The sequence below is a fragment of the Macrotis lagotis genome, chromosome 2, assembly GCF_037893015.1.
Source record: "Macrotis lagotis isolate mMagLag1 chromosome 2, bilby.v1.9.chrom.fasta, whole genome shotgun sequence".
NCBI lineage: Eukaryota > Metazoa > Chordata > Mammalia > Peramelemorphia > Peramelidae > Macrotis > Macrotis lagotis.
Window position 1 is genome coordinate 46,145,803 of NC_133659.1, and position 14,007 is coordinate 46,159,809.

General features: G+C 38.5%; 1 protein-coding gene across 4 annotated transcripts in view; it reads left to right on the plus strand.

The window, feature by feature from the left end:
• The window catches only part of TTLL7 (tubulin tyrosine ligase like 7), a 244,448-nt gene extending 232,359 nt beyond the window's left edge, over nt 1-12,089 (plus strand). For all 4 annotated transcript variants that reach the window (XM_074221808.1, XM_074221809.1, XM_074221807.1 and 1 more), the window contains exon 21: nt 10,699-12,089. In XM_074221808.1, the coding sequence (XP_074077909.1) occupies nt 10,699-10,924 (226 nt within the window). In that variant the 3' untranslated portion in view covers nt 10,925-12,089. The remainder of the gene's footprint in view (nt 1-10,698) is intronic.
• Nucleotides 12,090-14,007: the final 1,918 nt, after the last annotated feature.

Below are 14,007 nucleotides of genomic sequence, written 5' to 3' on the forward strand. Positions count from 1 at the left end.
TGGGAAATCACATGAATTATTTGAGAACTTTCTATCTCAGTACAAATGTAGAGATTATCAAAATAACTCTAATATAATAAAAACAGAGTCCTTAACAATAAGCTTAAATATATGAGACTAAAGGAGTGTGACAATGGATTACCTCTCCTGGGCCATCCTGGCCCAGGAGATATAGCCCTTGATTTTCCAACTCATAGCAGAAAGGTAGGATGGTGGTGGGAAGGGAGATCAAAAAGATTGCCTCTCATTACTCTTCCTCCCGACAAAAGAAAAAATCAGAGACAGTGAGACAGAGACGGAGTGATAGAATATGAAATAAGACACAAAAGGAGGAAGAAAGACACAATGACAGGCGGGAAAAGAAGAATGATGTGGGGTGAAGAAACAAAAAAGGAAAGTGGAGCCAAGATATCTAGGAAAAGAAAAAATATGCCAAGACCAGGGCATTATTCCTTTACCTTTCAGAAAGCAGGGAATGAGAACAAGAGACAAAGACATCAGAATATCTGTGTTTTTCAGTCATAGCTCCTAGGACTGATCATATCAGACATGAGTTATAGCCGAAGGCTGATTGTAAATTGTACCTTCTTAGTTCAGAGGGCCATGAAAATGATGTATCCTCTTTCTCAAGGTCTGAGTCCCTTAGGAATCTAGGGAGTCCTCTCCATTTGGCAACTAAAAGTTTTGTCCTCAAGCCAATCTACATGATTCAAGCCAATCTACATGATTCCATGAGGCCATCTATGGTACTGCCTGGACATGACATCATTATGACTCCCATTCCAAAGAGACAGAAGGTTACTTGGTGATAGCTAATTATTAAGTTCTTGCCAAGCAAGAGAGAGAGAGGCAAACAGGCATGTAGGCAGGTGGATCCTTAAATCTGAAGACCTCTACCAGTGGCAATCAGTCAAAAAAGTATTTATTAGGCATTTTTATTTGCCAGACTTTATGTTGAGTACTGAGAATACAAAGAAAAGCAAAAAAAAAAAAAATCATAGTCCCTTACTTTCAAGGGGCTTATATTCTAATGGGAGAAGACAAGATACACACACACACACACACACACACACACACACACACACACACACATATATATATATATATATATATAAAGTCATGAGCAGGGGCAGGCAGGTGGTACAGTGGAGAGAGCATGACCCTGGAATGAGGAGGACTGGAGTTCAAATCTAGTCTCAGATACTTGCCACTTAGTAGCTGTGTGACCTTGTCACTTAACCCTGATTACCTTGCATTCGGAACCATCTCCAGTCCCCCTGATTCCCATCTGGACCCAGATGAGTCTGGAAGAGAAAGTGAGGCTGGTTGACTTAGCATAATTCTCCCTCACTCAAATCCAATTCATGTGCTTGTCTTGGCATCACCTCCCTGATGTTGTGATCTTCTTCGAAAATGAAGGACAAACATTATTATTACTTCTCTTGATGTTGTGGTCTTCAAGAATAAAGGACAGACATCATCAAGTGCAGAGTTGGAGAACAGTTAAAGAACAGCTTCCACAAAGCCATATTCTGCCAAGGTGACTTGTTGCATGTTGGAAGAATTCTAATTTTGGAAATATTTTCCTTACATCAAGCCCAACTTTGTTTCTTTATTACTTCTGCTCTTAGTCCTGTCCTCTGGCAACAAGGTGAACACATCAATCTCATATTCATAACATTCCTTCTATTACTTTTTATAGTAACATAGTAAGCCTTGTTATGTCTACTCTTCACTAGGCTGAACATCCCCAGATCCTTCTGGGATGTTCCATCCCCATCACAGTCAATCTTTGATAAACTTGAACTCAATACTCTCCATTGGATTGAATCCAAAGACTGCAAATGAGGTCTAATCAAGATAGAATAAGGGAAAGAGGGGAAGAGGTGGGCATGGATCAGCGCCTCTTTTGGTAGGGATATTTTCTTCAAACTGTTCTTTGCATTGTTCTCGAATTTTTGAATTTTTTTTAAATCAACTGTTCATTTGTGATACATATCTATAACCACTAGATGTCAGAATAGGTTTAGGTTTGTGTCATGAGGAACAGATTTAAGAACTGTTCTAGTAATTCTGTCCTTGAAATTGTGCTTAGGGAACATGAATGCTGTAATGATAGCCCCAATACTGTGTGGCTCTCACAAATGTCCTTCATTAGAGGACTTTGTGACCCTTACAAGATGGTGCAATGAAAACATAAGGGAGGACACTGACCCCAGGTATATAAAAAAAGATTAGTTAGGTGTAAGTCTTGAACAATATAAAAACACACATTCAGGAGTCCATCATGCCTTCTGAAGGAAGACTATGTGGCAATGAAGAAGGATCACCAGTTAATGCATGTCAATTCATCTCAACAAATATTAAGTTCCTGCCATGTTATCAAGTTGCAGAGATACCAAGGAATGCGGAAAAGCTTGTAGTCCAGTCAGAGAGATGACACACAAAACATTTTAGAAGGCAGGCCCTAGAATGAAGGAAGACCAGGAAAGACTTCTTGCAAAAGAGTCATAGCTTGTGCTTGATAATGAAGGAATGAAGGAAGCCAGAGGAGGCTGAAGGGCAGAGATGAGGAAGGAGAAAGAGAATCAGGCATGGGGGTCAGCTTGTGGAAATGCAAGGAGCTGGGAGGACGAATATCTCATGAGAACAGCTGGGGGGGATCATTGGATCTAGGGGGATCTGTGTCCCTGGATCCCAGAGTTTAGGGAGGGGAGTAAGGAATAAGAAAACTGGAAAGGTAGAAAGAAACCAATCTATGAAGGATTTTAAAAGTCAAAGGGAGAATTTTTTTTATATGTGATCTTGAAGATGATAAGTTCCCACTGAACTGGATTGAATAGGGCAGTGTGTGGTCAAATTTGTGTCTGCTGTTGAGTTGTTTCAGGCCTGAATGACTCTCATGACCCCATTTGTGATTTTCTTGGTCAAGATCCTGCAGTGGTTTGCCATTCTCCAGCTCAATTTACAGGTGAGGAAACTGAGGCAAACAGAGTTAAGTGAGAGCCAAAGATCCCCCAGCTTAGTAGGTGTCTGAGACCAGATTTAAATCAGGCCCTCCTGACTCCAGTTCTAGGACTCTCTCCACTGTACCTCCTGGCTGCCCCTAATATGTGCCCTGGGAAAATCATTTTGACAGCTGAATGGGAAGAGACTTAAGAAGGCAGACCCTTCAACAGGCTATTACAAAAGTGACTGTATTTTCCTCAGTATTCCAATCATTTGAGTTAAAACCTGGAATGGAAAGCGAAGTCTACCTGTCTCAAGTTATCCATTTAATTTTTGCTTCTCAGGCTTTTCCCTGAAGGCTTGGTTTGAGGACAGAAACCAGCAACTGTGGTCATGATGCTATCCCTGTGTGGAGAGGATCCTTTCCATCTCCTCTATTTGAGGGATGCTTCCAAACTGTAGCTTTGAGGGAAAATACTGCCCTCTAGTCCTGATTTGATGTTAGTTTGCTCTCCTAAGGAGCTGGGAAAAAAATACAACCCCTCAGAGTCTTCAGCAAATTAGGTTTCCTTGTTGGTGACCAGTCCAACTCTTCCCAGAAGTACTGTTATGCATTTCAAGGTAGCTTTAGAAGAAAAGGGATTATAGATATTCCTATGTAATTATTTTATTTTTATTTATTTTACTCTAATAAAACATGCATTTTTCTAACAGTATAATTGAGAAAAGATAATTAAATGTAAAACCACAAATCTATTATATACAACTTGTTATTCCATTTAAATAAATAAGTAATCATGTACTTTTCTTTTTTCCCTCCTTGTCTAAATCTAGTAAGCATTTTCCAGTCTGCATTGGAAGTCCCAACTTGGTGATCTCTAAAGGTCCCCCCCCCCTCCATTCTTCTCTAAAAAGGTGGATAGGACCCAGGTTATCTCATTACTGATGCTTCCAATGTTATTTATTATGAACACATCATCACAGAGATGAATGACATTGAGTCAGAACATAGTTATCAACTTGGAAATTAATCTAGAAATCATCTAATCTAACTTCTTTGTTTTACAGATGAGGAAACTAAGAACCAGAGAGAATAATCAGTCAAAAAGAATTTATTAAGTTCCTACTATGTGTGAAGCACTGGAATATTGAATTATCCCTACAGCCTTCCTACTCAGGAATATCTCTCTGATAATTCTTTTCTCTTCTCCTGTTTCTGTTGAGTCATTTTGTGGAGGGACCCAGACTGGCCAGCTTTTCTTCCCCTCCTGGTTCTGTTTTTGACTTTTGTCTTCAAAATTATGTCTAAGCTGGTATCTTATCCTGGAACATCCCTTAGGGTCTATCTCTCTGCAGTCCTGGCCTGGAACATCCACTCACCCTTCCAGAGGTACCCAGGAAAATCCCTCTATTCTTCTTCTACTAGTGAATTCTTTCTTTGGGCCAGTCTTCCTTCCCTATAGTGGTTCTGCTTCTGGTATCCAGACTTTAAAATTATGCAGTGGGTACCTTCATCTTTGCTTCTCCCTTGCACTTTCAGCTTGTTTTGGTAAGGTATCTTTCCTTATTAGAATGCAAGTTTCCTGAAGGCAGGGACTCTCTATTTGCTTGGTTTGTTTTGCATTGCCTTTAGCTCGTTTCTCTGCCTTGGTACAGCATAGATACTTAATCAGTGTTTATTGGTACATAGCAAGAGTTTAAAATTCTTGTTTCCAACCTTTTTTCCTGTTCCAAGTACTAGGAATAGAACAAAAACAAAAGTGAAGCAGACCTGACCCTGAAGAAGGCAGTTGGGTGGCACAGTGAACAGAACCCCAATTCTTGAGTCAGAAGACCTGAGTTCAAATCCAGCCTCAGACATTTGATAATTATTAGCTATGTGACCTTGGACATGTCACTTAACCCCATTGCCCCACAAAAACAAAAAAAAAGATGAAGACTATATTCTAATAAGAGAGTTAGCATGTACAAGCAAGGAGTATCCATTGGAAGGAGTAGAGCCCAAAATATTATGAGTACAAAAGATCCAAATGGCAAGCAAGAGTGATGTTGAGGAGCCCAACCCCGTCAACTGTAGGTGAGATGAAGATTCATCTGGCAGATGGGACCAGTATGAACTTTAGGATCTAATCTGCCTCATCCTAGACCAAAATGGAATGGGAGGAGAAGTTGGCATATTTCTTTTTGCTTTATCTTTAAGGAAAATAATCCTTTGTAAAAGCTACTTTGGGGTAAGTGGTTAAATTATAGGGCATTGGACCTGGAGTCAGGAAGTTCAACTCTGGTCTGAGACACTTACTAGCTGTGTAATCCTGACCAAGTCATTTCACCCCTGACTTCATTTCCTCAACTATAAACACCAACCTCCCCGGGTGGTTATATGGATATTATTTATAAAATACTTTGAAAACTTTAAAGTCTGATGATGTTGATAAAAATGATAATAATAACAAAAAGGTGCTAGTTGCTTTACCTACCTACTCCTGCCCCAGACATGTAAACCTAGCAATGGGGACTTAAGTTGATGAGGAGTGGGGCTGGAAAAACATCTGTAAACCCCTTAGTCCTCTGGTCCCTGAGGGAGGATTGAACCCACTTCTTTCACCTTCCTTACTCCCATGTTTTCTGTGCTGTGCACTGGGCTACCATCTCCTCAACCTGAATGTTTTCACTGGCTGAATTCTATGGATGGAATTCTATCCCACTCATTCCCCATACCTTTCCTGTGGTGATTATCTCCAATTTATCTTGTATGTTTCTAGTTTGTCTATAATTGTCTGCATGTTACCACCCTCACCAAGCGGGAGTTCATTGAGAGCAAGGAATGTGTCCCTAGCTCTTGGTCAGAGTCAGCCACATAGTTGACATTGACCCTGCCTCCAAGCTTCCCTTACTTCCTTCAAGTCTCTGCAACTCTTACCTTTTGCAAGGAGACTTTTCTGGTTTTCCCTACTCTTAATGAAATCACTCCTGGTTTAGCCTTTGTATAGCTTATTTGTATAGCTTAATAAGTGATTTGAATGTTGCTTCTCCCAATATACTTCTTGAGAGCCATAGCTGTCTTTTGCCTTTCTTGACCCAGTGTCAGCCACAGGTGCTTAATAAATCCTAGCTAATTCAACCCTGGTGTTCTGCTTTTATCCTTGTGACATCAAGAGAAGTAGAAAAAGGCCTCTAGCATGGTGGTTGAACCCTTTAATGGAGAACTGATGGGAGCTGAAAGGCAAAAAATCATGCAGATTAGGTTGAATAGGCATGATTGGGTTTGAGGTTGCTCTTTGGAAGTTCGTGCATGGATCACAGCCGCATTAAAGTTCTTGACTATTCTTATGGATGCATTGACTTAAGAAGGCAGGAGAAGATGTCTTGAATTTCTTATGATAATTTTATATGTGTTTCTGAAGGCACGAATGAAGGATAGTCATTGCAATTTCTCATGGAACAAAACATTTAGAGCCTGAGCCCAAAAGAGTAAATTTTTATTTGATTAAATGAATACCTACCTCATTGATTTGGTGCATTTAAAAGAAAGTTATTTCTGTTTTGAGGTATTGCAATAGCCTCCAATTATATGTTATATTTAAAACTGTTTCTCATTTATCTTTGACTTAATGACTTGTAACATAGAAAATTGCATTCGCATTGATTGTTCTTGGCAGGGTGATAATTCTCCCCTTCTGTGTTACTGATATGATGATCTTTCTTCTTCTTCTCTGTCAATAACATTAGAACCTTAATCTTCTTACATCACTATTTTTAAAAAACATTCTGGGGTTGTAATGATAAACAGACAGCTCCAGCTGTTTCCATGATTATATCTTATCTAACATCTTTTCATCTAAAATATGTTCTGGTTATTGGTTTCTTTCATTGTAAGGAAATACATGGAGCAATTAATTTAAAAGGCTGTATTTCTGCCCCCAATGTCTAGTCCTGTTTATCAATGGCTCAGCTAAGCTGTCATTGTTTGTGACATGGGTGAAGGCCATTTTTCTGAACTATCACTCAAGTAACCTCCCTCTCTTCATTATTTATATGTAACCATTCATTAATTAATTTTATATTCTCTTCACCGGAATAGTCACCTTGAGGTATAGCATCTTTCAGCAGGTCCTGGGGGCACAGACAGAACTAGAATAATAATCCATCACACCTTCCCTCAACAGTCCTCCTGATGCTCTGATCTGTACCTAATGCAAACTTCAACTACTGGACCGTGCATTACAAGTTCATTTAAATGCCTTTGAGATATATAGGACACAGCAGGCTACTCTCTCTTCTCTCTCTCTCTCTCTCTCTCTCTCTCTCTCTCTCTCTCTCTCTCTCTCCCACTCCATCTCCACCTTCACTCCTTCTCCCCCCTTCTCTCCATCTTCCCTCTTCTCTCCCTCCCTCCTTGCCTTCCCCCTTTCTCTCTCATCCCCCCCACCTTGCTCCCTCTCTCTGTGCGTGTTCTAGTTTTTTTCTCTGTTGCTGTATTTCTTTGTGAAACTGTCTTGATCTCTTTTCATCACTCAGCTATTCTCTGTCTCATTCTTCCATTAGGATTTAAGATTTTATAGTTTTGTGCCTCCTGAACTGGATGTCCAGGACAATTTTTAAAAATAGTTTGTTTTATTTTTTGTTTTAAACAATGGATTTAATTGAAGCAACTTTTAGTAAGATCTACTATATGTCACCCATCCTATGAGGACTTGGGTGATAAAAAAGATAAAATAAAACAACACCAGCCCCTCTCCTCCATCAACTGGGTTTACAATGTAGGTACCATCTTTAACTCCTTATTCCCTCTCAGTACCCATAACCAATCTATTGCAAAATTCTGGTGATTCTACTTTGGCAGCATCTGTTGAATAATCCCCTTTCTTTCCTCAACTAATACAATCCTGGTTCAGGTCCTCATCATCTCAGTCCTGGACTATTGCAATAACTTCTGTTTGATTCCCCCCTCCAGTCCATCCTCCACTCAGATAGCAAGCTTACTGACCTGACTAAATCACTACTTTCCTCTCCCCTCATTCAATAAACTCCAGTAGTTATCATTAGCCTCCTCCAGCATCAGATGCAAAATACTCTGGATTTTAAAGTCCTTTATAACCTGGAACATTCTTACCTGCCCTGAGAAGCCAGAGAGGGCCCTGGAGATCCATGTTCTGTACCTCAAAGATCCAGAAAGGCAGTAGCTATACTTGGGAGATGGAAATCAGCACAATTTAGGAGGCTCCAGGGTCCTCTCATGTAAAAGTTTGATTAAGCACAGAATCTGGCCCTGTTCCAAAGCCCGAATTCAAGAACAAGCAAAAAAGATTACTAGATCAAAGAAAACATTGACCAATTACAATCAGAGACTTATAGATAAATAAATGTGTTTTCCATGATGATTCCATGAATACTTAGAAGAAATGAAATGAGATTTTAAAAAAATGACAACTGTGGAGGAAAGAGAAAAGTAGTTTAGGATAGAAAATGTTAGACATTACCCAAGAAATAGAATACCTGAAAATTAGAATAGACTAGATAAAATCCAGTGGATCTGTGAGAAAACAAGAAAATACCATACTAAAGTCAAAAGATTAAAAAAAAGAAGAAAATTCAAGATATATGAGGGGGGAAAAACAATTGAGATAAAAGGCAATTGAGAGATGATTTAAGGATCTCTTTGTATACCATGATTAAAAAAAAGAACAGCCTATCTATCATCTATTTTTTGGCGAGGCAATGGGGTTAAGTGACTTGCCCAAGGTTACACAGCTAGGTAATTATTAAGTGTCTGAGGCCAGATTTGAACTCAGGTACTCCTGACTCCAGGGCCAATGTTCTATTCACTGCACCATCTAGCCACCCCTAGACAATATATTTCAAGAAAACATGCTCAGATTTATTAGAACCAGATTTCAAAGCAAAAACAGAAAATAAAAACACCAAAGAAAAAGTCCTAGGAATGTCACAATTAAACTAAAAATTTCACATATCAAAGGAAAACAAAATACCGAAAATATCTACAACAAGCAGATCAAGTAGCTAGGAATTACAATCAGTAACACATAAGACCTGGCCAGTTCTACTAAAAATGAAAGGAGAGGTTGGAATGTCTTATCCCAAAAGATAACAGCAATAGGCTTCAACCAAGGATAGCTTCCTTTGCAAAACTGAGTAAAATTCTAGTTATTTAATGGAATAGTGTTGGGTCCTGATTATTGAGAATAATAAATACACCTGAATGGTTACTTGTATTTGAATTAGCACAATTTGAAGTTATAATTGCATAAAATATGGTAATTGATTCCATCCCACCCAATAGGAATATGCAGTGTGAATTATAATAATGTGGCCACTTCAGAGAGCTCATTATTTGCAATAATTGGGAACCTATATGTAGACAACCTTTCAGAATTTCTAACAAAATGATAACAGCTGAGTAGCTGTGAATCTGGAGTAGGATTCATGAAATACAAACATAAGAAATCTGGAAAGATAAATGTATTTGATCACCTGGAAAGTAATGGTACAATTCTAGGAGAAGGTAGAGAAGGAAAAAAGCCCTAAACTTAAGTGTTCCTTCAGAAATTTGATTTCTTCAAGGGGTATTCAGAGATTCTGAGATAGATTGATTTTATTCTGGTAGGGATGGTATATGATAATTCTAGTGTAGAAAGGATAAAGGTGGAATTTCCTAAGAAGAAAAGAAAGAATGAAGAAAGGGAAGCTAATGGGAGGAGGAAGGAAGGAGGAGAGGAAGGAAGAGGGAAATGAAAGAACAAAGAAAAGAAAGGAGAAAGGGAAGGAAAAAAGAAAGGAAGGTAGAGAAACGAAGGGGAGAAAGGGAAGAAAGAACAAAAGAAAGGAAGAAAAAAGGGAAGAGGGGAAAAAGACAAGAAAGGAATAAAGGGGAAAAAGAAAAGGGAAGAAGGAAAGAAAAAGAGGGAAGGAAGAAAGGAAGGAAGAGGAGGGAGAGAAGAAAAAATCTATTCTTGTTAGCTCAGCAAAAGGACATTTCACTTTTTCTGACTGTAATTGTGCCTTTAAAAACAGCATCTTCAAAAACAAATCCCCTTAACCCTTTAGTGTACATTTTTTCTTCATGAGTGCAAAACAGCCTAAAGGTCACTTAGATATTTTCCTATTGCCTGAAGTTGTTTAGAAATATTGGGGCCAGAGTATTCATGCCAAAATCCTGTAAAAGCCAGGTAGGGAGAGAAGATTTGATGCTTGGACTCGAGTGGATCATTTAGCCAAAGTTCTAAAGAATTTCAGTCTCTTTTTAATTACAGACTCATAGATCTGGGGTTAGAATCAGCCTCAAAGGACATCTAGCTCAGTCACTTTATTTTTACAGTTAAGGAAATTGAAGCCTAAGGAGGGTAGTGGGCTTGCCCAAGAACACCAGAGAGTGAACCTCAGGGACTGAATGTGAACTCAGATCCTCCAACTCCAAAATCTCTATTCTTTCACTGTATCATGTTGTAAAGGGCTTAATTTATTGGTAGGGTGTAGGGATGGGATAGAGAGAGATTATTTCCACCATAGGGAAAGTTATATACAAAAGCCTTTTCAGGGGTGACTGTCTATCCTCTTTAACAATTGAATATGGATGTTTAAGGCACTCTGCTTTGGAGGCTATCTCTGGCCAGAGAACATTGGAGAAGTGCTCATTACATTTTCAGCCTGGTTGTACAATTAGTACAATCAGTACAATTAGAATATTTTACAAATTCTCTCTCTCTCTCTCTCTCTCTCTCTCTCTGACAGAGACAAAAGCAGAACTTCTACTTCTGGAAGCTTACTGAACCTGGATAGAAGTTCAAGTCTCTCATTTTATAGAAGAAGAAACCAAAGCCCGGAGAAGACTCATCTGAGGGGCCTAGCAAGTAAATGGGAGAGCTGGAATTTGAACTCAGGTCCCCTCGGTCTTCCCATTCAGAGTGCTTTTCCCCCTCTCCTCCAAGCTAGGTTAACTCTCAGCTGTCAAAGGTGATAGAATATTCTCTTTCCCAGCCCCATACTCAGGGGTCTGATATGATTTTGAAAAGGAATATAAGCTTCCACAAACCCCTTCTACCCTCTCAGGTTATGTTTGCTCTTTTCATAGAGAAGATAGTCTCATTTCTTGAAACATTTAACTTGTTAGAGGATGGAGGAGGCACTAGCCAGCATTTCCCCCTTCTTTTCATGAGCTAGGCTTTCAGAGAGCTATTTCCTTTACAGCCAGTGAATCCCCTCCCTCCCCCTCCCCACCACACTTTATATATTAAAAAACCAAATTTTCTGAGAGTCCATAAATGAAAACATTTGGGCGTGCTCCAACTGGCTCTTAATTCACTTCAATTTAGAGAGCTAAGAATTATTTAAAGCAGCTCCAAGGTTTGCAATTAGCACTTTAATTTGTGTAAATGGCACTGAAAATGCTGTATCAAAACAGACTGTTTCTTTTTAAAAAGAAAAAAACCCTTTTAACTTAAAATAAAAATCAGAGCTCTCTGGCTTCCAGTGGGCGCAGTCCCCTGATTGGCCACGAGAGGACAGCCTCGGCTCGCTCTCCGTGGTCCTGACGCGGCGGCCTCGCAAGGAGCAGCGGCCTCTGCACCTCGCTTTATTTAGGTTCTATTACTTTTTCCTGTTTCCAAAGGTGATGGATGAGCCAGGGTGATGGCTGCTGATGAATGCTATAGGAGTCAAATATGCATATATTTACATATTTAGTTTATACATATATAGAAATTTATATATATATATATATTCTATATAAATATATAAATAAGTATACAGACTATAAACAGCCACATATATAATTCATGTATGTATTTATTTATTTATTTATGTGTCTTCCAGGTAGTTCCCAGGCATGATGTTTCTTCATTATGAGTTCAGTTAGGGTATATATTTCTGTGTTTACTGAAACATTGCCACTCTATTTGCTGTCAAGAGTGTCTTTCAACATGAGATTTCTGCATTAATGGGTTTTTTCCCTCCAGCTGGTGTAATGAAGTTGAAAACATTTGCAAGAATCTCTAATCTATTTTTCCTCTGGTTTGGGGGAAGATATGAGGCACACTTGGAGTGAGCTGATGTGGCCAGGGGAGACTGCTTAGAAGGGAAGTACAACTTTGATGGATGCTGGAATGTAAACTTTAAAGATTTCTCCAATAAAGTTTGGCCTCTTTAGGAGACTGATTTCAGATATTTATTTTTGGCTCCACTCAGCTAAGTTGTTGTCTTTAATTCTTCTAAGGACACTATTTCCTCTCAGGGGTTTATGTCTTTCAATAAAACCTAATTCTTTTTGGTTACTGTAGATATATATATATATATATATATATATATATATATATATATATATATAGATATATATATATATATAGATATATATATACATATACATATATATACATATATATGTATATATACATATATATGTAGGTGTACATACATATACATGCATACATAACTATATATGAGACTATACATATGTTTAGCTAAATATGATACAATTATTTAGATCTATATTTATATTATAATATTAAATGTATATTTTACATAAAATATGCTTCTAGAAAATAGCAGGTCCTATGGAGCTTCCTATTACTTTTTTTTAAATGCCAAAGAAACAGGATTTAGTCAGCTTATCCTACTTATGCATTATAAATGTTTTTGGATATTGGTTAACCTCTAAGGGAGTAACCCTTGAGGGAATCTCAGGGCTGGAAATACTTTATAGTCATCCAGGATTCCCCAACTTTCCATTTTATAGCTGAGGAACCAAGGTTCAAAGAGGTTAAGATGCTTGTCCAAGGTTACACAGTGTGGGGCTCTAATGGAGGTCTCAGTCCTCTTTCCTACTACATGATGCTGACAGAGGGTCAGGCATCCTAGAAAGCTTACTTTCCCCCTCCCCAGTCTGGAAGATCTGATTTTAAACCTTACCTTTGACACTGGCAGTTTGAACCTAGACAAGCTACTACTGTTTATTGTCCCTAGATAATTCTCAGGGACCATAAGATCCAGAACCCACAATGATCTGATTTTAAGACGGAACTAGACACTTTTACTGAAGAAAGCAATGATCTGGTAAGCATACCAAAGGAAGAGAGAAAGGAAGGAAGGAGAAAAGAAGGAATGGAGTAAAGGAGAAATAGAAATAAAAAATGGAGTAAGGATAGAAGGAAGTAAAGAAGAAAATAAAGGAAAGAAAGAGAAATAAAAAGGATAAGGAGGAAAGGATGGAAGTAAGGAGAGAAGAAAGATAGAAAGGAAAAGACAAAGAAAGAATAAAGGAAAGAGAGAGAAGAAAGAAAGAAAGGAGGGGAAGATGAAAGGAAGAAAGGCATAATGGAAGAAAGGAGGGAGAGAAGAAATAATGAATGATAGATAAAAGGAAAAAGAAAAGTAGAAAAGAAAAAGAGAAGGAAAAGAAAGAAAGAAAGAAAGAAAGAAAGAAAGAAAGAAAGAAGGAAAGAAAAAGAAAAAAGAATGAATGAGAAATGGCCATAAAAAAGAAGGGAAGAAAAAATAAAAATGTAGAAAAGAAAGAAGAAAGAGGGAGGGAAGAAAGGGAAAAAAGGAAAGAAAAGAAAAAGACTGGAAAGTGTGAAAAATGGAAAGAGTAAGGAACACATAAAAATAAGGAAAAGAAAGAAGAGGGAAAGAGGGAAGGGAGAAAAGAAAGAAGGAAAAGAAGAGAGTGACAGAGAAAATCAGAAAGAGAAATAGCCAGAGATGGACAAAGATTGAGAAGCATGAGTGTCTGTTTGTGTGTGTGTGTGTGTGTGTGTGTGTGTGTGTGTTTGTGTGTTTGTGTGTGTGTGTATGTGTGTGTGGTGTGTGTGTGTGTGTGTGTGAGAGAGAGAGAGAGAGAGAGAGAGAGACAGACAGACAGACAGACACAGACAGAAACAGAGACAGAGATAGAGACAGACAGAGTTATAGATCTATGTGAATCACAGCTGCTGGTTGCTCTTAGAAAACCTTTGGTCATTTAGCTAGCTGTTGCAGGTAGAGGAGCCCTTTGGGCCTGCATACCCAGTCCTCACCTGGATTGTGGTTTAGATGCAATGTTTAGTT